At 37.0% G+C, this 23569-nt stretch overlaps 1 protein-coding gene across 11 annotated transcripts in view; it reads left to right on the top strand.

The window, feature by feature from the left end:
* LOC107750483 (tight junction protein ZO-1-like) overlaps positions 1-23569 on the top strand; it is a 145667-nt gene that overhangs the window by 114757 nt on the left and 7341 nt on the right. For 7 of the 11 annotated variants that reach the window (XM_016565854.1, XM_016565858.1, XM_016565857.1 and 4 more), the window contains 16 exons: positions 1402-1567; positions 1780-1915; positions 5244-5279; positions 7936-8066; positions 10436-10541; positions 10696-10846; positions 12850-12958; positions 13638-13857; positions 14073-14257; positions 14915-15010; positions 15230-15256; positions 16206-16288; positions 16457-16667; positions 17745-17845; positions 19021-19359; positions 21061-21285. In XM_016565854.1, coding sequence (XP_016421340.1) covers positions 1402-1567; positions 1780-1915; positions 5244-5279; positions 7936-8066; positions 10436-10541; positions 10696-10846; positions 12850-12958; positions 13638-13857; positions 14073-14257; positions 14915-15010; positions 15230-15256; positions 16206-16288; positions 16457-16667; positions 17745-17845; positions 19021-19359; positions 21061-21285 — 2322 coding nt within the window. The remainder of the gene's footprint in view (positions 1-1401; positions 1568-1779; positions 1916-5243; positions 5280-7935; positions 8067-10435; positions 10542-10695; positions 10847-12849; positions 12959-13637; positions 13858-14072; positions 14258-14914; positions 15011-15229; positions 15257-16205; positions 16289-16456; positions 16668-17744; positions 17846-19020; positions 19360-21060; positions 21286-23569) is intronic. The other 4 variants (XM_016565856.1, XM_016565855.1, XM_016565862.1 and 1 more) reach the window with 4 other exon arrangements.

The following is a 23569-nucleotide window of genomic DNA, read 5'->3' as shown; positions in this document are numbered from 1 at the left end:
GGTATGGCTGTGGAATGGGGTTTGGCTGAGGAAAAATTTTCAGTCAAAAGATTCGCCCCTGCTTTAACCCCTGCATTGTCGCAGTACAGTGTTTATTATCTTAATGTTCTTTTTGAATGTCATCATTCAAAGCGTTTCTGTCTTCTTTCATTCAGTTAGGGATAGCTGGCTGTTTTTGTCCATATTAGGAATTTCCTGCAGTGTCCTGAGTTCTATTTCTTTTATAATGTATATGTGGATTTTCTACATGTGTTCATAGCACTAAATAATGGCCAATCCATAAAAATAATACTACTTTATTTAAATAGCATTTAAAAATAGCAAAAAAGAACTAAACCAAAAACTGTGGTAAAAAAATAAAAAAACTGAGGTATTTATTGAACCGTGGGCTAACTGTATTGTTGCATCCGTACGGTTTACTCTGAAATACTGTATAACAGGAATATCACAAACTGAGTGCAGACCCTGATTATTAACCTATAAAAAAATATTTAACATTAAATCTTGCAACAAGATTCCCCACCCCCCCGTCATCAGCTAAATGAGGCTAGAGCTTACTGAGTGGAACAGAGCATATCCCAGAGAGCACTGGAGTGAAACTGCAGGGCATAGAGCACAAAGCCAGCAGACTTGTTGCAAATGTCTGTAAATGGAAAATCAGGGACAACATTTTATTTTATTTTTTTGCTGCATATACACTGCCATTCAAATGTTTTTAAGAAATTATTTTATTTTGCAGGGATACATTAAACTGTTCAAAAGAGACATTTCAAATAAGTTCTATTCCTTTTAACTATCAGTTCATCACAGAATCCTGAAAAAAAATGATCAGTTTCCACATTGTAGCACCAGTACCACTGTTTTCAACTTTGACAATAATAAGAATCATATGATAAGCACCAAATCAGCATAGTAGATTGATTTCTGATGGATTCTGTGACACTGAATGGCTGGTAAAAATTAATCTTAGCATCACATAAATAACGCTTTAATATTACATTTTAAAGTATATAAAAAAAATATTTGTTTTAAATAGTAATAGTATTTCCTAATATTAATGTTTTCTGTATTTTTAATCAAAGTAAATTCAGCCTTGGTGAGGAGTCACAAGAGACTTCTTTAAAAAAAAATTACAAAAGTCATGCTGACATTAAAAACTTTTGAACAGTAGTGTATATTGTTGGTTTATTTGCATTTTGCTGTCTGCAGGGCTAATCAGAGAGCTAAGAGAGTTTATAATTTAAAAATGCTTAATTTATCAACATACATTATACCTGGCTTATATTATTTGACCAGACCTTTGTCACTTTTAAGCTGTATTATGCAAAATGCCAGATTTATGTATCCATAGTTCATCCACAAAATGGTGTTCTTTCTGTTCTCCTTCTCCTCTCCATATAGATCAATGGCACAGTGACTGAGAACCTGTCTTTGATAGACGCAAAGAAGCTTATAGAGCGATCGAAAGGCAAGCTGAAAATGGTGGTGCAGAGAGACGAGAGGGCGACACTCCTAAACATTCCAGATATGGACGATAGCATTCCCTCAGCTAATTCCGACAGAGATGGTGAGATGATCCTAGTTAAAAATGTACATCTAAAAAGAATCTAAGATTAGACTTACGGTCAGACATTAACTTATGACTTTATATTTTACATCGTGTTCATTACATGGCTTTCTTGTCCTTTTTATTTTCCTTTTTCTTGTAGAATTTTTGTCTTTTTCTAAAAGTCAACTTGGATTAAATTCAAACTTGGAAATCATGATTTGTTTCAACAGACATTTCAGAAATTCATTCACTGGCATCAGATCATTCCCATGAGCACACCCGTCGCAGTCGATCCTGTTCCCCTGACAAACGCTCAGAGCCCTCCGACATCTCCGGCCACTCTCCACAGCAGATGAGCAACGGCAGGTAAGAGACACCAGAAATGCTTACATTAACCAACTTAACTTTTCCATTAGTGCCCCTTAATTCACTGCCATGGTTAACGTCACACTTTGGATTGTCTCACTAATTTAGAGAGATGAATATATACTATATGATATGCATGCAAGTCACATCTCAGCTACTAGCAGGTTCAGATGGCAGCTAGAGCAGTAAAGCTGCATCGATCTGCCTAATGACAGAAGAGTGCTCTGATTGATTACTGGTCCTAAGAGATATTTTAAGGTTTCCATCCCCCTTACTCCTGAGCCTGCTTTAAATGTTATTATTAATCGTATGAATCAGAATAATCAGTGAAGCAGATAGGACTGATTTGCACACTTACAGCTTTAAGAAATATTACACTTACTGTCACTGATTTGTATTTGTGTGAAATATTTTTTTTTCTTTTTTCGTTTTGTTTTGCTTGCAGTCACAGGAGAGTGTAAGTGTTGGTCATAGTGCAGTGAGCTGGCTGACCGTAACTCAGTTTGACACTACAGTAGAGCTGAGCTCATGTAGCTGTCTTAACTAACGTAGTAGATGTGTTCTAGCACTGTAGACGTGAGAAGTGTTGACAGCAAGTAGTCTGATGATTTCTTTCAGTGTTCTTTGTGTGTATGTTTGTATAAGAGACAATGAAGTACAAGAATCAGTGTTTGGATATCTGTTGTATGATGCTACAAACTAGTAAAAACCTCAAAGGTTTGGACATATCAGCTTGTCTCATATACCATATGCCATTTAGTTTGTGTGTGTGTGCGTGTGTGATCGGAGTAATTTTAGCATGTCAAATTAGTTAAGTTAAAAAAAAATCAAGAGGCGACTTGTTGCCAAAGAACTTGACTATGACTAGTTTAATTTATCACCTGAGAACATGACATGACAAGTTTATTTACTGAAAGTGAGGTAAACTCACTTGGTGCATCACAAATATAATGTATATGCATATATAAACACTAGTCCTTTACCAAAAATTACTGTGGTAACCACAGTTTTTTACCAAAATATGTACTAGTTATTATTCCAAAAAACAAAAACAAAAAAACAAAAACAAACATAGAGCTATCAATTTATTGTATTTATTGTGTACAAAATTTTTTGTAACATTTTCTTGTTTCTGTTTTATGATTTGAGTCTCAGGTAATATCTTTATCTTCATTTTGATGTGTGATTAATTGTTCAATTAAAAGTTGATTAAAGGGGTCATATGATGTTGCTAAAAAGAACATTATTTGGTGTATTTGGTGTAATGAAATGTGTTTAAAAAAGATTTTTTTTATAGGTTTAAAGGGGGGAGAGCTTTTAAAAATAATTGCATATTAAATCGCAATATTGGTAAAAAAAAAAAATCGCAATTAGATTATTTTTCCAAATCGTTCAGCCCTAATAATGACTTATGAGTTACGCCTTCTTTCTTTGCGTGAACATTTGGGCGGCGTTATGCAAATCTTCCCACACAGTGACGTAGACATGTGGTGGCGTGTTAGAACGAGCCGTTTTAGGAGGGCGTGGTTGACTCTTAACTTTTATAAAGAATATCTCTTTGGATTTGAGACTTTAATCTTTGCAACTTTACAGATCTTCTTTATGCACCAAGAGTTTGTAACACTCCAAAGAGAAAGGAAAAATTGAAATCGCATCATATGACCCCTTTAATTAATCAGATTTTTACATAATTCATGTGATTTAAAATTGATAGACAGCCCTAAATAAAACTGGATGAAAGATTCTCTTAATTATAATTATATGCTCCACTATGTCAATAACAGTACTAATGATATTATGTTTATGGAATTATGGCGGAAACTGTGGTTACCATGGTACATTTTATAAGTGGTGGATGGGGGCCAAAGAAAATCATGAGAGATAAGTAGAGTGTGTAAAACAGATGGAAGTAAGACAGAAAGAGCACGAGATGGTGTTTCCAGGAGCTTGTGAGTATGTAAAGAGACAAGGATGAAAAGGATGACAATACCACGAGGTGCCGGTCCTTTCCCAGGGGATACGCCATTTTTCTTGGTATTAAAGCAGCTGCTCTCTACTTCCCACATCCCCACACTGCCGCAGGCTGTATTTTAATGAAATTTCACACCCCACGTCCCCACACATCCTCCACCTGTCTGTCTACAGCAGCGTCTCACTTAATATCTGAACTCAGATTACACCTCATTATCGGCTCTCTCACCTCAACAAGACACTGATGCCTTTCAAGTCTCAGAAAACTGCCACAGCTGTAACAATTTCTAGCGTGTGTGTGTGTGTGTGTGATTGAGTGTGTACATAGTCTGCTTTGCACATGTTGACAGTGTCTGTAATATTAATAGAATCATCGATGTCCACTGAATGATATTGAATATAAAGATGCTAGAGCTAAAGTCAATTCAGTTTTCATTTTAATTTTCAGTTTTATTTTATGGCACATTTCTTATTGTTCCAAAGCAGATTTACAAACAAATATTATAGTGCCTAGCAAGACCCCCAGTAAAGTCAAACTTGATAATGGCAAGGGAAACTCTCTAAGATAAGTATGAAACCCTGGATGGAACTAAGACTTGCACATATTTAAACTAATGTATGTTTCTTTATAGTTTTTTTTTTTTTTTTGCATGGATGCTTTAAATTGATCAAAAGTGAAAGTAAAGACATTCATAATGTTACAAAAGAGTTCAAATAAATGCTGTTCTTCTGAGCTTTTTATTCAGCAAAAAATCCTGAAAAATGTATCGCAGGTTTTCAACATTGTTTTTAACATTGATAATGTTTTTGGATGTTGATGATAATGTTTCTTGAGCATGAAATCTTCTTATTAGAATGATTTCTAAAGGATCACGTGACACTAAAGACTGGAATTATGGCTGCTAATTCCGCTTTCCCATCAAACAAAGAAATTACAATTTATAATATATATTAAAAATAGAAGTTATTATAAATTGTTGAAATATTTCACAATATTGCTGTTTTTAATGTATTGTTGATTAAAAAAAATGCAGCCTTGGGGAGCATAGTGTACATACAGGCATACAATTATTAATGTGAACTGATTTAATCAAGCCACATTGAATAAATATAAACTGTCTCATCTCTCTTCACTATCTGGATGATTAACAGGACTGGGCATCATGGGAATGCTCTAGGGTCCTCCTTCAGCACCACTACAAAAATGGATGGTCTAAAAAGTAATTTACTGGACTTGGACTGCTAGATTTGGAGGCATTTTGGGGGATAATGAATCTGTTTGTCAGTGAGCCAGGTTAATATCTCAGAGCCATGCATCACTCACTCGCTGTTGAATAACTGCTCTGTCTCTACACAGGCTGAGGGGCTCTTTTCTCACCAGAATGCTCCCGCTGTAAGTGTTGTGCTCTGTACACAGTGGATAGTTTTTGTAGATTGAGTCTGAGTGCATGGATATTAGGTTGATTTGTTGTTTGTGAATGTGTTTTTTTGTGCAATTTTGTCATAGTCCTTTTAATGTGTGGGTCCTGCGTTCTATATGGACAGTTTAGTTTGTAAAATGCACTTTTAATGCATTTGATGTGGTGCATTAAAATGTGCTTGTAGTGAAATTAGCATGCATTCTGTCATGTTGAGCTGGTAGCGCAGAGGCAACTAGCTCTGTATGTATGTGTGTGTGTGTGTTTGTGGAAACTGCCAGTGGGTGTCAAGGCTGTTGTGCAGAAATGCGCCTGAATTTATTTTTCTGCATGTGTGTTCATTAACCTTGGCACACAAGAGACAACACAATTCCCTCTGAAATTTGCATCACCAGATGGGTTTTTCCTCACTGTACAAGCCACAGAGATGCACTCTCTCTCCTCTGTCTGAGCTGTCAGCTTTTTAATCTATCTCCTTTACATAAAGTTTCTCAAGAGTACTTAAGTGTGTTGATTCAGTGTTGTTTCTGTATTAGGATAGGGTAGGCAAGTTTATTTATATCGCCTAGATTTACATTCCATACACAATGGTAATTCAGAGTACTCTACATAAGCGTAATAAAGAAAATAAGAAGTAATCGGCTTAAATTCAATGATTTAAAACTGCTTGGGGAAAGAAAGATTAACCTACATGAATCGGTTAAATGGATTAAATCAATTAAAATCAATAAAAAAATGTTTTTAAAAAAGGTAAAAATAAGACAAATTTTAATTAAATAATGAATTAATTTGTGTATATGTATGTATTAGTATTTTGTGTATATTTTACATTTTAAAATAATGTGTTAATGAATAATTTCAGAACAAAGATTAACCCATTTTTTTTGTTCTTACATAAGATATTCTTGAAGCTGGATCCAGCTGTGTGTGGCATAATAACCACTGTGTTTGCAGTGAGCAGTCTGTATTCCTTGCTGACTCAAACGTAGTGATGTAATAGGTTTTCTAGGTTTATAGCCTATTCTATATTGCATATTTACAAAATAACTTCACCTGCTGTAATTCATACGTAAAACAAAGAATATTTTCCTACTTGTAATAGAAATACCAGTTTAATGGCTTTTCTTGCTGTGTAATCACAAGAAAATAGTCACAAGAATGGTGTTCATTTGGGGAAAAAAGGTGTTTTTATACACAATATTTTTATAGAGATTCAATGCACAAATGCACATAGAAGCATTTCAATGAGATTGTAACAGGTCACATGAGAAACAAACGCAGGAGAATGTGAGTGGAGGATTTAGCCTGTGTGTGATGGATGTGTTAGTACAGAGAAAACCAACAGAGCAAAGGAGAGCCTGGACTTTATGTAGGCCTGTGTGTGTGTGTGCGTCTGTCTGTGTGTGGCAGTGTATTTTTGTGCATGTCCAGGGCATAAGAGATTTAAGATAAAGTACACTGCTAGGCAACAAGGACAAGGTCTCTTTTTTTGTTCTGACAGATAAGCATTTAATATCTCGGCAGAAATCTGTTTGTTTTTACTGATTCAGCTAGCACAACAATGCTAATTGTTCATTGAAGAGAAAAATGAAAATTTCAGGTGTGGTCTGTTTCCTGTCTGAGCCATACTGTACCAGCCATGTGACTCTAAAATCTACCCATAATTCTAGAGTGCAGTCCTGATCCTAAACTCATCATACACTTCTTCAGCTTTCTGTGTCTGTACACATCCAGAAATTAGAATGTGCAACAGTGAGGAGTTGTGATGCCTCAAAGCATTTTACATATCTGTGAGTTGTGTTCATGTTTACAGTTTTAAAAGAAGCTCTAATACAGGGGTGGGCAAACTTGGCCCTTCCAGGCCACTTTCCTTCAGAGTTTAGCTCCAACCCTAATCAAACACACCTGAACCAGCTAATCATTGTCTTCAAGACTACTAGAAGGCTACAGGCAGGTGAGTTTTATCAGGGTTGGATCAAATCTCTGCAGCAAAGTGGCCTGGAAGAGCCAAGTTTGCCCATCACTGCTCTAATATCTGTCCTAATTTTTAGCAAGAGAAAAATTCAACTGTCTGACATAAAGCACTGGCATCTGGTGCTGTCTAATGAGCAATCTTTATCTCTGCTGTTTTCAAGTATTGTTGTGTTCATGATCCTTCTGTTTTGTGCATGTTTTTTACACACTCTCCTTCAGGATGCTCTCATATTCAAATGGAACAAATATAATGTCTGACTTGTTATCAGAAACTTGTATATGTGCTGATCAAAATCTTATGTACAGTTTGTGAAATGCCACCAGTGTTTTTGAGGTCTTCAGTAACTTGCCCAACAGGAATTTTTGCTTTCATCATGGTGTCTGCCTGTAAAGGCACCTCTCATTATTTCATAATATTAATGTGTTTGATAGTGTTTTTTAGTATTTTTGTTTTTTTTTGTTTTTTATGCATGTAGCAAGGTGATTACAAATAAGTGGTCATTTAATACACACATAAAAATATTCTTTGCCTTATACAATGTAGCCTAAAATCTTGATTTTGTAAAATAAAGTTAATGTCCATGTTATTTGTCAACTACTTATAAGCAGAGACAAAACCAGGCTCAGTTTGTAACTGTGAGCTTTGTGTTTCTGTAGCCACAGGAGTCGCGAGGAGGAGCGCATCTCCAAACCAGCGGCGGTATCCACTCCAGTTAAGATGACGGAAGATGCCCTTCTGGTTCCGCCAACAGAACAGCCCGGGGACAAACAGATCCCTCCACTGCCAGGTTGGGACTTTCACCTCCAGACTTTCAACTGTCTTCTGTCTTTACTTCTGCTCTCCTTTTGTCTTATCTCTCCAGTCCAGTGGCGTGTGGCAACTTTTTATATGATGTGGCAATGTCACCTTGTTGTTTTATTGTTTTTTTTTTTTCTCCATGTGATGATTACTATATTGGCACATGAAACATAATTTATCTAGCACATTGATCAAGCAACCAATGCTACAATATTTTTGCATGTTTAAGTTAACAATTTAAGTCAAGTTTTTAGATGACTTCTAATTAGGAATGCTCATTTTAACCAGTTAACCGTTAACCGACCGTAAGAATTTTGACTGATTAATACAATCTGTTAAACGGTTTAAAAAGGAATTTATTATTTTTTTTTCCAGTGATTTATCAAAATATTTTAAAAGGTTTGCTGCATGGTTAAAATACACTACGCATCTAAAATAAAATTGCGTTTTTTTAGAGAAAAAAACATAAGTCATGTATAAGTCGCATTTTATTATTTCATTCAGAAATAGGCCTAATGCCGATGCGAAATGTTTACAAACATTATAATAAACATTGTAAACATAGCTAGGCTAGACTATTTTAGTTCCCCTCACTCCACAGCAAATCATTTGAATTTAGTATTCGGAAAAGAACAAGAATTAAAAATATAAGAAGCTATAGCTATGTAAGCGACAAGCCAAAAGGAATTCATTTAGGCTAAAACGAAACTGAAACCAACATTGGGTCTCTCATTCGACACAAAAGTAAATGTTTCCGTATTCGCAATGTATTTGAATGACAAAATATTATTTATTATGTAAACCTGGTTTTGTAGGCTACTTCACTCGCGTTCCAATATCCACGTAAAACAAAATGTGTTTGGCATAACATCAAGGCGGTACGGTGATAACGCTTAACGGTACAGATTTTACTACATTTAAACTGAGCAGTGTTTTTTTTCCCCCATATGTTTGACTTATGACCATATGTATTTTATTATGATAATAAACAGGCTGCATTGTCAAGGAAGCAATGCTTAACTGTGTGCGGCTCCAGCACAGTCACTTGAATTTATTCCTTCTAACAGTGGAAGCAACTAGGGCTGGGCGGTATATCGAGTTTGTATGATATATCGATATTTTCTTTATAAGTGATTCGATATGAGGCAATACCGTTTATATCGATATACATCAGAAGTGCATGAGCCTTCTGCTTTGGGATTCTCTGCTAAACTTCTCCGCTAGACTTAAGTGAACGAGCGCCACCGCGTGCATGCGCACCAAACAGACAGATCTCAATTAAATAGGAGCGCAATAATTCTGACTAAAATATTGCCTTTAATATGTATTGTTTTGTTGGACAACATTGGGTGGTAAGTGAAATATAATATATTAAATAAACTTTTTTGTAAAAAGCCCAGTCCTAGAAGCAACTACTTATTTTAGTAATAAAGATAATCAGAATTGTAAAAGGTTTGCTTTTATTTGTGTACATTCACAATAAAAACAAATCTTTGTGCTTTTGTAAAATAGGCCTAAAGAAAAATAGGATGCCGCTTTCTGCCGTCTTGGTTTTCTTTCGCGCAGCACAAAAATGAACCAAAACTCTGCATACTAGGCTACTTGTTGCACAGTTTTTTCTTTCGTTTTCTTAATTTATTAAGTAAAAATATATTTCTCGTATAGGCAAATGTTAGTATTTTTAATGGGTCACAGACACATATCCTTTCTAATTTAATTCAATTCAAATTTAAAATAATCTTGTCGGTTAACGGTTAATAATCTGTTAACGAGCGTTGGTTGTTGGTTAGGAGAAATAACCGAAATGGATCCCTACTTCTAATAAAATAATAGCAACAGTAATAGACACAAATTTTGTCTCTTTTATATAGTACTACAAATGCAAATTTTGTAATGTCCATCAATTTCCACTGACTTTTTGGATTTTGTTACAAACATGAAAGTCAGATATTATTGCTTTGACAGAGTAGTAAGCCAATTCACAGCTCTCTTTAATGTGACTGTTCAACTATATTTTACAGCAAGGCAAAATAATGTGATTTACATAATATTTGTGTGTATATCAAACAGCGTGTAAACCCAATGTGCTTCCTCACCTCCTTGGAGAAAACGCCCATCTTGTTCCTACTCCTACTCCCAACTTTCCACTGATCAAAATCAGACCTCTCCTCTCCTTTAGATTTCTCTCTGTACCGTGCTGCTGTTTACTCCATTCTGTTCTGGAATGCCTTAATCTGACCTAGCTTCGGTTTATTTCTGCATGTTCTTTTTGGTCTGATTTATCACCTGTTAAGAACTTGTTCTTAAAATAAATGTTTATTACATCACGGTCAGAGTCTAACCGAAATGTGTGTTTAGAGCCGAAACCAGTGTATGCACAACCTGGGCAACCTGATGTTGATCTGCCAGTCAGCCCCTCTGACGCCCCTGTGCCCAGTGTCACTCATGATGACAGCATCCTCCGGTCAGTATTGTTGTATATTCTGTACTCGCATCATGCTCCCAATTGCCTTTTCTAGTGACTTGAATTTACTAGCAAAGTAAACTTTCTGTATTATTGTGCAGATGCATGTGTACAGATAATTAAAAACTAAGCCAGTTTTATTCTCTGTTACCAGGCCTAGTATGAAGCTGGTGAAGTTTAAGAAAGGCGAAAGTGTAGGATTGAGGCTGGCAGGAGGAAATGATGTGGGGATCTTTGTTGCTGGTGTGCTGGAAGACAGTCCTGCTGCTAAGGAAGGCCTGGAAGAGGGAGACCAGATACTCAGGGTGAGGACGTCTTTTACATTCACCACTAGATACAAGTAACATTTAAAAGTGAGGTCTTGCGATATGGAACTAGCATCAATTTTAAGACCTGTAAGACCTTCGTTCATCTTCGGAAATGAAATCTGAGAGCTTTCTGACCCTGCATAAACAGCAAGGCCCAGAAAGTTAGTAAGGACATCGTTAAAATAGTCCAAGTGACATCAGTGTTTCAACTGTAATTTTATGAAGCTACAACAATACTTTTTGTGCACAAAGAAAACAAAAATAATGACTTTATTAAACTATTTCTTCTCTTTCGTGTCAGTCTTCGACGCGCATTCAGTTTATTTATATAGCACATTTCATACACAATGGTTATTCAAAGTGCTTTACATAAAAGGAAGTAAAATAATCATTAAAAAAAATCACAACAATAAAACAGGGAACTTAAAAACTTTTAAAATGATTTAGAAATTGATTTAAAATGAATTTAAAACCGTTAAAAATAGAAAATGATTATACATAAAATGCAGTGCAATCAGTTCGGATGTAGCACAGTGCTCATTCAATAAATGCACAGCTAAACAAGGTGTAGCACATCCAGGTTACGTCAGAAAACTGGCTCCTGCGTCAGCAGCGTCACACGCACACACGTGGTACTCTGTGACAACACATCGACTGACATGAAAGAGAAGAAATTGCTAAATAAAGTTATTTTTGTTTTCTTTGCACACAAAAAATATTCCTGTAGCTTCATAACATTAAGGTTGAACAACTGATGTCACATGGACTATTTTAATGATGTCCTTACTACCTTTCTGGGCCTTGAAAGTTTCAGTTGTGTTGCTGTCTATGGAGGGTCAGAAAGCTCTAGGATTTCATCAAAAATATCTTAATTTGTGTTATTAAGATAAGCGAAGGTCTTACAGGTTTGGAAGGACATGAGGGTGAGTAATTAATGACAGAATTTTCATTTTTGGGTGAACTATCCCTTTAAGGATCAATATCCTGTCCTCCTAGTGTTTGCCTAGTTAAAGCTGAAATCTGTATAATTTTGTTAAAAATGACAATGTCATAAAAGTAAATTAATTTAGCTAACATTAAATAATTTTAATTTTTTATTTTATTTTATTTTACAATATATATTCAAATGTCAAACAATTTGGAGCCAAACTGTCATTGTTTCAGTTCTATCTGTTGCCTTTAAATCTACACTTTGAAATCATTGACATTCATTGTGTGAAAACATCACATGTGCAGCAGATACAGTAGCATGCTTAATCATATCAAAGAAATCTTAAGAAAGCAACCGTTTTTTTTTTTTTTTTTCGTTTTTCCTTTTTTCAACTGAACATCTGCTGTTGACTAATCTCCATGCTGTAACACTGTGTAACATCCCACGTTTTCTCAGAAAAATATGAAGACACTGTGTGACCCCTGTGGCTGTGGGCAAAAATAATCATGACACACTCCTGCTCTGACTCAGTGCCTGTCTCGCCTCTTTTTCCAGCTTTCCTTTGTTTAGCCTTCGGCCACACAATGGCGTTCATTGTTTAACTCAAGCCTCCAGTGGTCTTATGCTATTGTCAGTTGCTATGTGTAATACAGAGACTCTAAGTCAGGCTCATTTAGAGTTGTTTACCACTGAGCACATTTTAATGAAACATGGATAGTTTTGTTTCTCTCCCACACAAGTCCTAGAGCAGTGTGTGTACTGTACACACGCGTGTATGAAAGTTCCCGTCCCTGCTGCACAAGCACACACTCCTTAGATTCCAGGCTCTGCCCCACAGAGAGACTCCCAGCTCATTGTTTTTCCCTTTCCATTTTGTCAGAGGTGACTGCATGTTCACCTCTACTCTAGATTGCGACTTTAAGATAAAGTAGAAACAGAAAAGGTGGATTTTCTCTCTCTCTGCTTCTCTTTATTTCTCTTTCCACTGTCAATAAACAGTGTATTGTTAGAGTATTGCACCGCTGAGATCTAAAGCCTGTTTTCTTCTTGCACTCCCTCCTGTTCATAGGTTAACAATGTTGACTTTGCAAACATCATTCGTGAGGAAGCAGTGCTGTTCCTGCTCGATCTGCCCAGAGGTGAAGAGGTCACCATCCTGGCTCAGAGGAAGAAAGATGGTGAGCAGATGCATACGCTTTTCACGTAACGGTCATGTTTGCCTATGTTCACTTATTACATGGTTCTTTTTGACTCCAAGATCCCCACCCTCTTATCGAAGACAATATTTGAAAGCCCTCCTATCTAATCTAATGTGTATCTCCAGTACTTCCAATGCTTTATTAGGCCTCTTGGAATTTTGCTGAGGCCCCTTAGTGGGCTCCAGCCCCCTGGTATAGAACCACTGGTCTAGAATATTTAACTCTTATTGGTCACTCGCAGCATTCATTGGTCAAATGTCTTCTGCAATTAAATATATATGTTTCTCACGTAGCTGCACAAGTATATCATGTCACTTATTATCCCTCTGTCTCCTTGTTCTTCTCGCATAGTAAAATTTGAATCAACATTTTATGTCCATTTCTTTATTTGTTTGGTAAGTACTTCTATAATAAGTGGGATAATGTGCTATCCGCCAGTTATTAAGGGTGATATAAGACCCTTCTGCTTCACATTGGGGGCACGATCACCTTGTCTGGCTTTATTTTAATAATCTCCACCTGACTGTGTTATCCCTTTCTTATATAACTTGCCCTGATGTTTAGTTGAGTAAAATTCAGTCATTCTAAGAAAAATGCTATTATAAAGCTATTCCTCATCACTTCCTGTTGACCACCTAATTTATGCCATGTCCTCTAGTGTACCGGCGGATAGTGGAGTCTGATGTGGGCGACTCCTTCTACATCAGAACACACTTTGAGTATGAGAAAGAGTCTCCATATGGGCTGAGCTTTAATAAGGGAGAGGTGTTCAGAGTGGTAGACACCCTCTACAACGGCAAACTGGGCTCCTGGCTGGCCATCCGCATTGGGAAGAACCACCAGGAGGTGGAAAGAGGCATCATTCCCAACAAGAACAGGTAATCACTCAGTCAAGCACCAGCAGTACACAAACACCTGCTGTAGACATTATATTCAAAGTATACAGATTAGTAGATCATATATAGATTACTATAAAGTTCTTTTTTTTTATCTTCTGTATTGCATGGCTATCTCTATGCAGGTCTATAATCCTAGAGAGAATCAAAATGAAATATATTTTTAACTAAAGCTTGTTCTGACATCATCTCGTCAGGGCGGAGCAGTTATCAAGCGTACAGTATACACTCCCCAAAACTACAGGCGGTGACCGAGCTGACTTCTGGAGGTTCAGAGGTCTGCGCAGTTCAAAGAGGAACCTGCGGAAGAGCAGAGAAGATCTGTCAGCTCAGCCTGTTCAGACCAAGTTCCCTGCGTATGAGAGGGTGGTTCTAAGAGAAGGTATGTATGTATCTTAGAGAAGGATGCACAATATATCAGTTATTAGGCGATATTAGAGAATATAATTTATTATTACTAGTTTATTATTTATCGGTATCGATATTGGATGCATATTGACTGATATTGTAAATTTGATTATTTATGCTAATTTCCCCCTTTTTTAAATTTAAATGACATTTTCCTCTATCTATTGGTCACTTGAATTAACATTTAAAACACTAATAATTTAATAACACAAATTTCAAAAAGAATATAAATTTTTTCATGCTGTATATAATAATATTCTGAAATCTAAATTCAATTATTTTTAAAACGCATTTAAATTAATTTTATTTTAATTTTTTATTTATTTAGACATAGCATAGAACTTGGTAACACTATATTTTAAGGTGTCCTTGTTACACGTGTATTATAATAACAATAAATTATGCATAATTACATGCAAGTAACCCTAAGCCAAACCCTAACCATATAGTAAGTACATGTATTACTCATTAATTAATAATACTCAGTACTTAAATGTATAATACACTGGAACAAGGACACCTTAAAATAAACTGTAACCTAGAACTTAAATATCGGTCATTCAGTAATCTGATAATAGCTATATTTCTGTTTTGTTTAAACTATAACAAAGCTGTCTTTTTCTCATTGCAGCTGGGTTCCTGAGACCTGTTGTGATCTTCGGGCCGATCGCAGATGTGGCACGAGATAAACTGGCGAGAGAGGTGCCTGACATGTTTGAGCTTGCAAGTGAGTGTCCATTTGTTAACACACATGCCTTGATAAGACTCAGCGCTTCAATTTTCTAATCCACCTACCTGTGCAGCATACTTGAACAGTCACACTTGAGCTGTCCTGCTCTCCAGTTTCAGTAGTGCATTTAAAATTCAGCTTGTAAACTGATTACATGAGTGGCCACTGGCTTTATTTACATAACATTGTTCCTGTATGACTGTATTTGCTTTTCAGAGACACAGCACCCAGATGGAAGGGAAAGTACGTTGCATACAGTAGTCACATCAGCTCACTCCATCAGTAACCATAGTTACTAGAGGCTGTGCATTATTATGGCATCCCTTATTTTAGTTACACCAAATCGACACCGCTTGGAATGTTAATGATGAAAAAAATCCAAGATGTGTTCATGCTATCGACAGCTCCAACCTCCCAACCCTTCAGTCATGCTTGAGAGGAGATGAAGGCACATTGCTCATTGATTTCCCCCATCCCAAGCACCTGCTTCCTGTGTTATTTTGTGATTCTTTGGGCTTTTTTGTGTTTCTTTTTTGCTGAAAAGACTTCCTGTAGTTGCTGCTATTTTAGAACCTTGATATAGTAAAGGACACAGATGCTGTCTTACAGGAATGGTTCACCCAAAAATGAACATTCTATCATCATCAATTACTCACCATTGGACCCCCATTGACTTTAGAGAGATTTTAGAGAGAAAGAGAGAGATTTTCTTTTTGATTGGAACAATATAAGGAAAAATAAATGATGCTGGAATATTAATTTTTGGGTGAGCTATCCCAATAATGTATTGATGTCAGGGGCCGTCAATGGCCCCTAAAGGTCAAAGCACACTAGCTTTACCCTCTTCTGGTTGCACTCTTTAATGTTAAATGTTCTTCAGATATTCCAGGCCCCCTCTTAGTCACTGTGGTGTACAGATGCTCCTCCACCCTCCATTTGATATAATGAATATTCATATTTGGATATCTGTTGTAAATGAATATGCATTGCACCACATTGATGTTACACGTATGGAACATGTGAACAGTCTGCAGGTGCTCATATATTGTGTATGCGGGCGCATGTGCACATCCATGTTGAATTGCCTCCTCACTGTATGCCTTTGAGGGGTGAAGATGCTGAGGTACTGCATGAGAGGGAGCACAGGAAGTATATGTGGACGCTACTATGGATTATGTTTTCTCTTGTGTAGAGAGTGAACCCAGAGATGCCGGCACTGACCAGCGCAGCTCGGGGATCATACGCCTTCACACTATCAAACAGATAATCGACCGGGTGAGATCTCACTCACACATACAAAGGCACAAAATGCAATGCGTGAACACACTCTCTCTGAATTGCACTACTGCCTCCTGCTGCTGAATTATGGTACAGCATGTTATTTAGCCGTACACTTGAGAGTCCATAAAATCAAGAAGAGGCGTCTTTGTATGTGTTTTGCAGGACAAACATGCAGTGTTGGACATTACTCCTAATGCAGTGGATCGGCTGAACTATGCTCAGTGGTATCCCATCGTGGCGTTACTGAATCCTGACAGTAAGCAGGGTGTGAAGAACATGAGGACCAGACTGTGTCCTGAGTCCAGGAAGAGTGCCAGGAAACTCCATGAGCGTGCACTTAAACTGAGAAAGAACAACCACCACCTATTCACAGGTAAACACTGATGTTTTAAGGCTGTGTTTTCTTTATTGTAAAAAAAAAAAAAAAAAAATTGGAAAAGACTGAGAGACAGTGAGGATTGGTTCACATGCAAAAGCAGACCCTTGTTCCCAAAGCTTGATGGTATAAATATAGTACCTACAGACCCAGACATACTGAGTGAGGCAGTTTATAAAAACACAGCAACATTGACCACATCTTGCAACATTTCTGCACATGTACACACATTAGTGATGTCCGATTCCTGAATGAATCGCTCTTTTGAGCCACATTCTGCTAAACAAAAGAACTTTGTAAAGTGTGTGAGATTAATAGACTGTAAGTGACTTGAAAAATAGAACATATACACACAAACTGTATCATGTTTCATAAAAATGATTTATGTATCTTAAATAGTTAAACTAGTTATTATACCTAAACTAGTTATTTTATTATAAAAAAATAAAAAATAATAAAATGTCACACATTCTTTTAATTGAAGACATTTTGGGAACTCTTTTGATTGAAGTGTCTTGTGTCTTTTAAATGAATCCAGAGTTCCAAATGAACCAGTTTGCTAAAACGAATCACACACACACACACACACACACACACTGTCACCTCTTTAATGTGAATTAAAAAATGTAGTTCACAGTGATAACTTGGAATAATTATTCATAAAACTGTACATCACATTAAATTTCATGATGGGTCACATTTAGCAGCCTGGCTGCTATCAAGTTTTAGTCGTAACTTTTATGGAAGCACACTGTATCTGGCTGAGCTCTATAATGGCTGTTGTGTTATAGCATTCCTCGTTTGTTAATCACTTTGAATAAAAGCCTCTCATAAATGTAAATGTAACAGGGCAGAAAGATCACTCAGTTGTAAAGTGAAAGAATCCAACAGTGATCCACCTTTCGATGAATTAATGAGCACATAAACGAATTATGTTGCATGCTGTGTGCAGTGAACACTGAGGTGCAGTGAGGTTGTAACTTTTTTTTGCGAAAAAGTTGTTTTTACAAAAACCTGACTCAGCTGGATTCTCTTGAGTGATTTGATGTCTTCCTTCCTGTGACTGTCCTCTAGCCACCATTAACATGAACAGCATGAATGATGGCTGGTATGGAGCGTTGAAGGAGACCATTCAGCAGCAACAGAACCAGCTGGTGTGGGTCTCAGAGGGCAAGGTGAGTTTCATCAAACTTTTCCACAGCGGATGCTTGAGGTTTCAGGGACAGGGTTCATTCGTGGTTGTTTGGTTTCTTGGTTCCATGTTTATATTTACAGAGCATAGTTTGTTTCCCATGCATCTGTTCTTGTGGTCACAACATTCATGTTGACCACTGCATGGTTCATTTGATCAACATCTGTTCTTCCTCTCTTCCTCCCAGTGGACTGAGGTTTGTTTTTGTGATGCTTCACCATAATGAGGTTAAACTCATGAAGTATTTACCAGAACCTGATATATTTCACTCTAAAAATTAAGTGTTGATGCTTTTTGCTAAATGATTTTCACAACAGTGAAGCACACCCCCTCAATTCTTAATGTCATAATGAGAAAAAACAAAAAACTTCTCACATTCTTAATAGTGTTAAGCAAAAAATAAAAGAGATACTCATTTTTATAACAGTGATGTTACTGTTAACTAAAGCTATTAAAAATGGTTTCCATTAATGGAAATAATGCTTTTATAATAATGCCTTAATTGAAATAATGATTTAATGCTTTGTTTTGAAATAAAAATATTTGATGGAAAAAAAAAAAAAAGAAATTACTAAAATGATTGAAGCTAAAACTGAAAAGCTCAATAGAATTTAAAAAACTTTAAACTTAAAATGTAAACTGAAAATATCAAAGCTAACTAAAATATAAGTATTATGATGGTATATAAATAATACTATATTAACACCGTCTCATTTTCTTATTATGGTAATGTAGAAAAAGGCTGTGATTTAAATTGTACTTATAAATCATTAAAGTATTTGGAGAACTGTCTTTCATATTCTTTAAAAATTTTTAAAGCAGTATTGTTTTACCAATATTGTAAGAAATTACAGTAGTATCATGAAAGAATCATACATGAAAACAATATAAATAGAGACAGTAGAACATAAATAACTGATGGTAAAAATATTTGAAGTAAATTTAGGTTATCCTGAATATAATGTTGAAATGTGGAAAAATCTCAAATGTAGGCTTTATTTTTCATGCAAAATATAATTTTGTGAGATTATCCAATGTCATCTCTCTCTTTTACCTTCCACTAATTGTGCACCCTCTCATCTCTCTCTACATGTTGTTCTCTCCTCTTCCTCTCGCTCTCATTGAATTCTTTGGATCTTGTGCTCTCGATCTCTGCAGGCGGAGGGCGCACCTGACGATGATCTGGATCTTCACGATGACCGTCTGTCCTATGTATCTGCCCCTGGTAGCGAGTACAGTATGTACAGCACGGACAGCCGTCACACCTCAGACTACGAGGACACTGACACAGAGGGCGGAGCCTACACGGACCAGGAACTAGACGAGACCCTGAACGACGAGGTTGGACCGCCCATTGAACCCGCCATCACTCGCTCCTCAGAGCCCGTTCGGGAGGACCCGCCCGTCATCCAGGAACCTCCTGGATACAGAGTGTACCAGCCTGAACCCCTGAACCGCATCGACCCCGCAGGGTTCAAGGCCCCTGCACCTCAGCAGGTAGCGTTTCTGCGAGCCGTTCGCCTTCCCTGTTGTCTGGAGGCCGTGGTGTGCTTGAGAAAAGTGTTCTAGCGGCGCTGTTGAAGGAGGAGTGCTTTAAAACCGTATCATTGCAGTACTAGAGAAGTGACAATGACCAAGTAATAATTGTTGCCACGTATTTATTATATGTATTTGTGAGCGTGTAGTTGTGTGGAAGTCTGTGTGTGTGTGTATGTGACAAATGTGACTTGGCTGTTATACTTCACATAGATGCCGTGACTCTTATCTCAGTACGATCACAGTGGAGATGGAAGTGAGGACATTGTATCTTTAAGTATGTGAAATGATTGCCCCATCCTTGTGGTCTAGCTGTCCCCTTGCTGTCATGCAAAATGATGTCATTACCAGAAAGTATTATGTGCATGATGGATTTACAGTGTTAAATATAATATTACTGTGAATGTATTTATCTATATGGGTCCAGTGGCCACTATGATATCCAAAGTGTCTTAGATCTTGTATTACAAGAGAGCCAAAACGTTGTACTGTACTGTAGAATTAAACTGACATCAGACTTAACGTGAAAACAGAACCTTGTCCAGCTGCAAATTATTATATGACATGGTTCCCAGAGTCAACCTATTCTGCATGTTAGTGGGATGTTCCTAGTTCAATACAAGTTAAGCTCAGTGAACAGCATTTGTGGTATAATATTGCAGTTAAAGCACTTAAAAAAGTGGGAAGACTTAAAATGTTTGAAAACTATAGCCACTAGAGATGCACTGATTGTTATTATAGGTAAATATTAAATGGGAACATTAGGAACATTGGATAGACATTGCAATTCATTCAGTTTGTCTAAATGTAAAACATCCAAATCTAATTTTGGTATCACAACATAATATACAGTAGAAAAAAAATGGATATTTATTTTAAGATTTGCTAAAGATTACGTTTAACAGAGGTAGTAAATGTTTTAGATAGGCTGTTATTAGATAACAGCAAAATCTAAATGTAAAAATGGGAGAAATGTGCATGCACAATTAAATATTTAATAACAGCCAATAATGTATATAAGCCATATATAAAAATATATAAAAGCCAATTAAATGCAAAACTATATTAATTACCAATGTATTTTATTGAACTTTATCATATTAAATGATATTTTTAATATTTTATTTATTTATTTATTGTTACTAATGAAAGGGCATTCAATTCAATGAAATGTAAATTGTTTTCTAAATGCTTGTTATTGATCTTATTGTAAATCTTTTGTGATAACTTAATCTTCTGGTGAAACTTCAGACTTCTCTCATGTGATCATCATTTTAATCATTTAGTCCTTTAAAACCCTTACAGAACCGGCTTTTCTGACAAGATGCGCGTTAAATATCGCATGCGATTTATCGTGCAGCCCTAACCCCACCCCTTTCTGACTACATTTTTTCTTATTGATAATCAGTTTCACTCGGATGTACATCGTAATACAGAATAAAACCTCCAGAATTTTCTGAAATTGCACTACTGTGCATGTTTATTTTCATTTGGCATTATTTCCCAAATGCTGTCAATAGAGCTTAACATCGTGAACCTGGAGCATTCCCTTAATAGAAAAGTACTGGTGTCAGGTGAGACAGAAGAGAATCATGAAGCTCAGCTGAAGTGCAGTGGTGAGGTTTGACCACATGTATTAAACATTTTTGAACACCTTCACAGAAAGCAGAGGCTGCTCTTCCCATGCAGCCTGAGCCGCTGGCAGAGACAGCGCCCCCTGCTGTTCATGTAAATGTAGGGGCCCTGAGTGCCAAGGATCTCCCGGTCACCCTCACTCAGGGGGATTTCAGCCCAGAGGCTGGCTCTCTCTTCCCACCTGCCCCTGAGCTAGCCCAACCCCCGTCTCCCGACCCCAACCAATCCGGACAACCAGGGTCAGAGTCCAAGGTACCTCGCTAGCCACCCTGCTCTGGACTGAAACCGGCCCACTTAACGCCCGAGCCCGGTGCCCTCTCTTATCGCCGTCTGGCCTGCCTGTGTGCTGCAGTGCTTTCCTCTAGCTCTTGCATGTGCGCTGTGTGCCTATTTAAGACAGCATCCGTTCTCCTTCTGTGAATGTGTGCGTGTGTGTGTTCATAAACAACAGTGGGTACGACAGAGGCCTGCTGCATCAGATCATAGTTCATGTAGCTTCAGGCAAGCCCAGGTCCCCACTGTTGCTTGCCTACTCTTGCATGGGTTTAATTTTCTGTTTTTGCTTGTTGAAGTAGAGCTAGTGAATATAATTGGTGCAATGAATGTGATGAAATGATTTAAAAATTATTTTGACTTATATTTACAACTTTGAATCTTTTCCCCCTCCTGTTACAACTTTGAAAGGTAGCCTTGTTGTTTACAACATACGAGTACGGCTTAACCAGTTTCCATTTTTACAGTTTTTATTCATACTTTTTCTGACAAAAGCGTTCTTTAAATTAAAATTTTCATATTTTATCAGTTTGTCATCTATTTTTAGTTGACAAAACATTTCATTGACAAGAAAGTGCAAAATTAAAAAAATATATATATATGGACATGCAACAAATTACATATTGTGGACATGTGTTTCCACGATTTTTTGGCCACATTTTATTATAAATCATTCTTTCATTTTAGTTAAATTGTGGCCATGTTTATTTCCTCATTATCATTGACAAAAGAAACAAACAAAAAACTTTTTTTTAAGTAATTAATGCTGGCTTCAACATTGGCTTAGACTTGTGATTCTGTGTCTAACAGACTAGACTGTTATTGTTCCTAAAAGGCTACGTCTCAAAATACTTTTTATTGTTTAAAGCGAATCGTTTTTGTATATTTCTTTTTCAGTGGGATTTTTCTGTCTGATTTTACCCCAGTGTTTTTGCAGCTTGGCGTGTCATGAATCCTGACTACATTTTTTCTTATTGATAATCAGTTTCACTCGGATGTACATCGTAATACAGAATAAAACCTCCAGAATTTTCTGAAATTGCACTACTGTGCATGTTTATTTTCATTTGGCATTATTTCCCAAATGCTGTCAATAGAGCTTAACATCGTGAACCTGGAGCATTCCCTTAATAGAAAAGTACTGGTGTCAGGTGAGACAGAAGAGAATCATGAAGCTCAGCTGAAGTGCAGTGGTGAGGTTTGACCACATGTATTAAACATTTTTGAACACCTTCACAGAAAGCAGAGGCTGCTCTTCCCATGCAGCCTGAGCCGCTGGCAGAGACAGCGCCCCCTGCTGTTCATGTAAATGTAGGGGCCCTGAGTGCCAAGGATCTCCCGGTCACCCTCACTCAGGGGGATTTCAGCCCAGAGGCTGGCTCTCTCTTCCCACCTGCCCCTGAGCTAGCTCAACCCCCGTCTCTCGACCCCAACCAATCCGGACAACCCGGGTCAGAGTCTAAGGTACCTCGCTAGCCACCCTGCTCTGGACTGAAACCGGCCCACTTAACGCCCGAGCCCGGTGCCCTCTCTTATCGCCGTCTGGCCTGCCTGTGTGCTGCAGTGCTTTCCTCTAGCTCTTGCATGTGCGCTGTGTGCCTATTTAAGACAGCATCCGTTCTCCTTCTGTGAATGTGTGCGTGTGTGTGTTCATAAACAACAGTGGGTACGACAGAGGCCTGCTGCATCAGATCATAGTTCATGTAGCTTCAGGCAAGCCCAGGTCCCCACTGTTGCTTGCCTACTCTTGCATGGGTTTAATTTTCTGTTTTTGCTTGTTGAAGTAGAGCTAGTGAATATAATTGGTGCAATGAATGTGATGAAATGATTTAAAAATTATTTTGACTTATATTTACAACTTTGAATCTTTTCCCCCTCCTGTTACAACTTTGAAAGGTAGCCTTGTTGTTTACAACATACGAGTACGGCTTAACCAGTTTCCATTTTTACAGTTTTTATTCATACTTTTTCTGACAAAAGCGTTCTTTAAATTAAAATTTTCATATTTTATTAGTTTGTCAGTTTTGCTCTGATTAAAATGGCTATCTAATTTTAGTTGACAAAACATTTCATTGACAAGAAAGTGCAAAATTAAAAAAATATATATATATGGACATGCAACAAATTACATATTGTGGACATGTGTTTCCACGATTTTTTGGCCACATTTTATTATAAATCATTCTTTCATTTTAGTTAAATTGTGGCCATGTTTATTTCCTCATTATCATTGACAAAAGAAACAAACAAAAAACTTTTTTTT

Source organism: Sinocyclocheilus rhinocerous, unplaced genomic scaffold (assembly GCF_001515625.1).
Source record: "Sinocyclocheilus rhinocerous isolate Xijiao unplaced genomic scaffold, SAMN03320098_v1.1 scaffold19, whole genome shotgun sequence".
NCBI classification, from domain to species: Eukaryota; Metazoa; Chordata; class Actinopteri; order Cypriniformes; family Cyprinidae; genus Sinocyclocheilus; species Sinocyclocheilus rhinocerous.
Note: the sequence above shows the minus strand (reverse complement) of the source record. Positions and strands in the feature narration are given on the sequence as shown.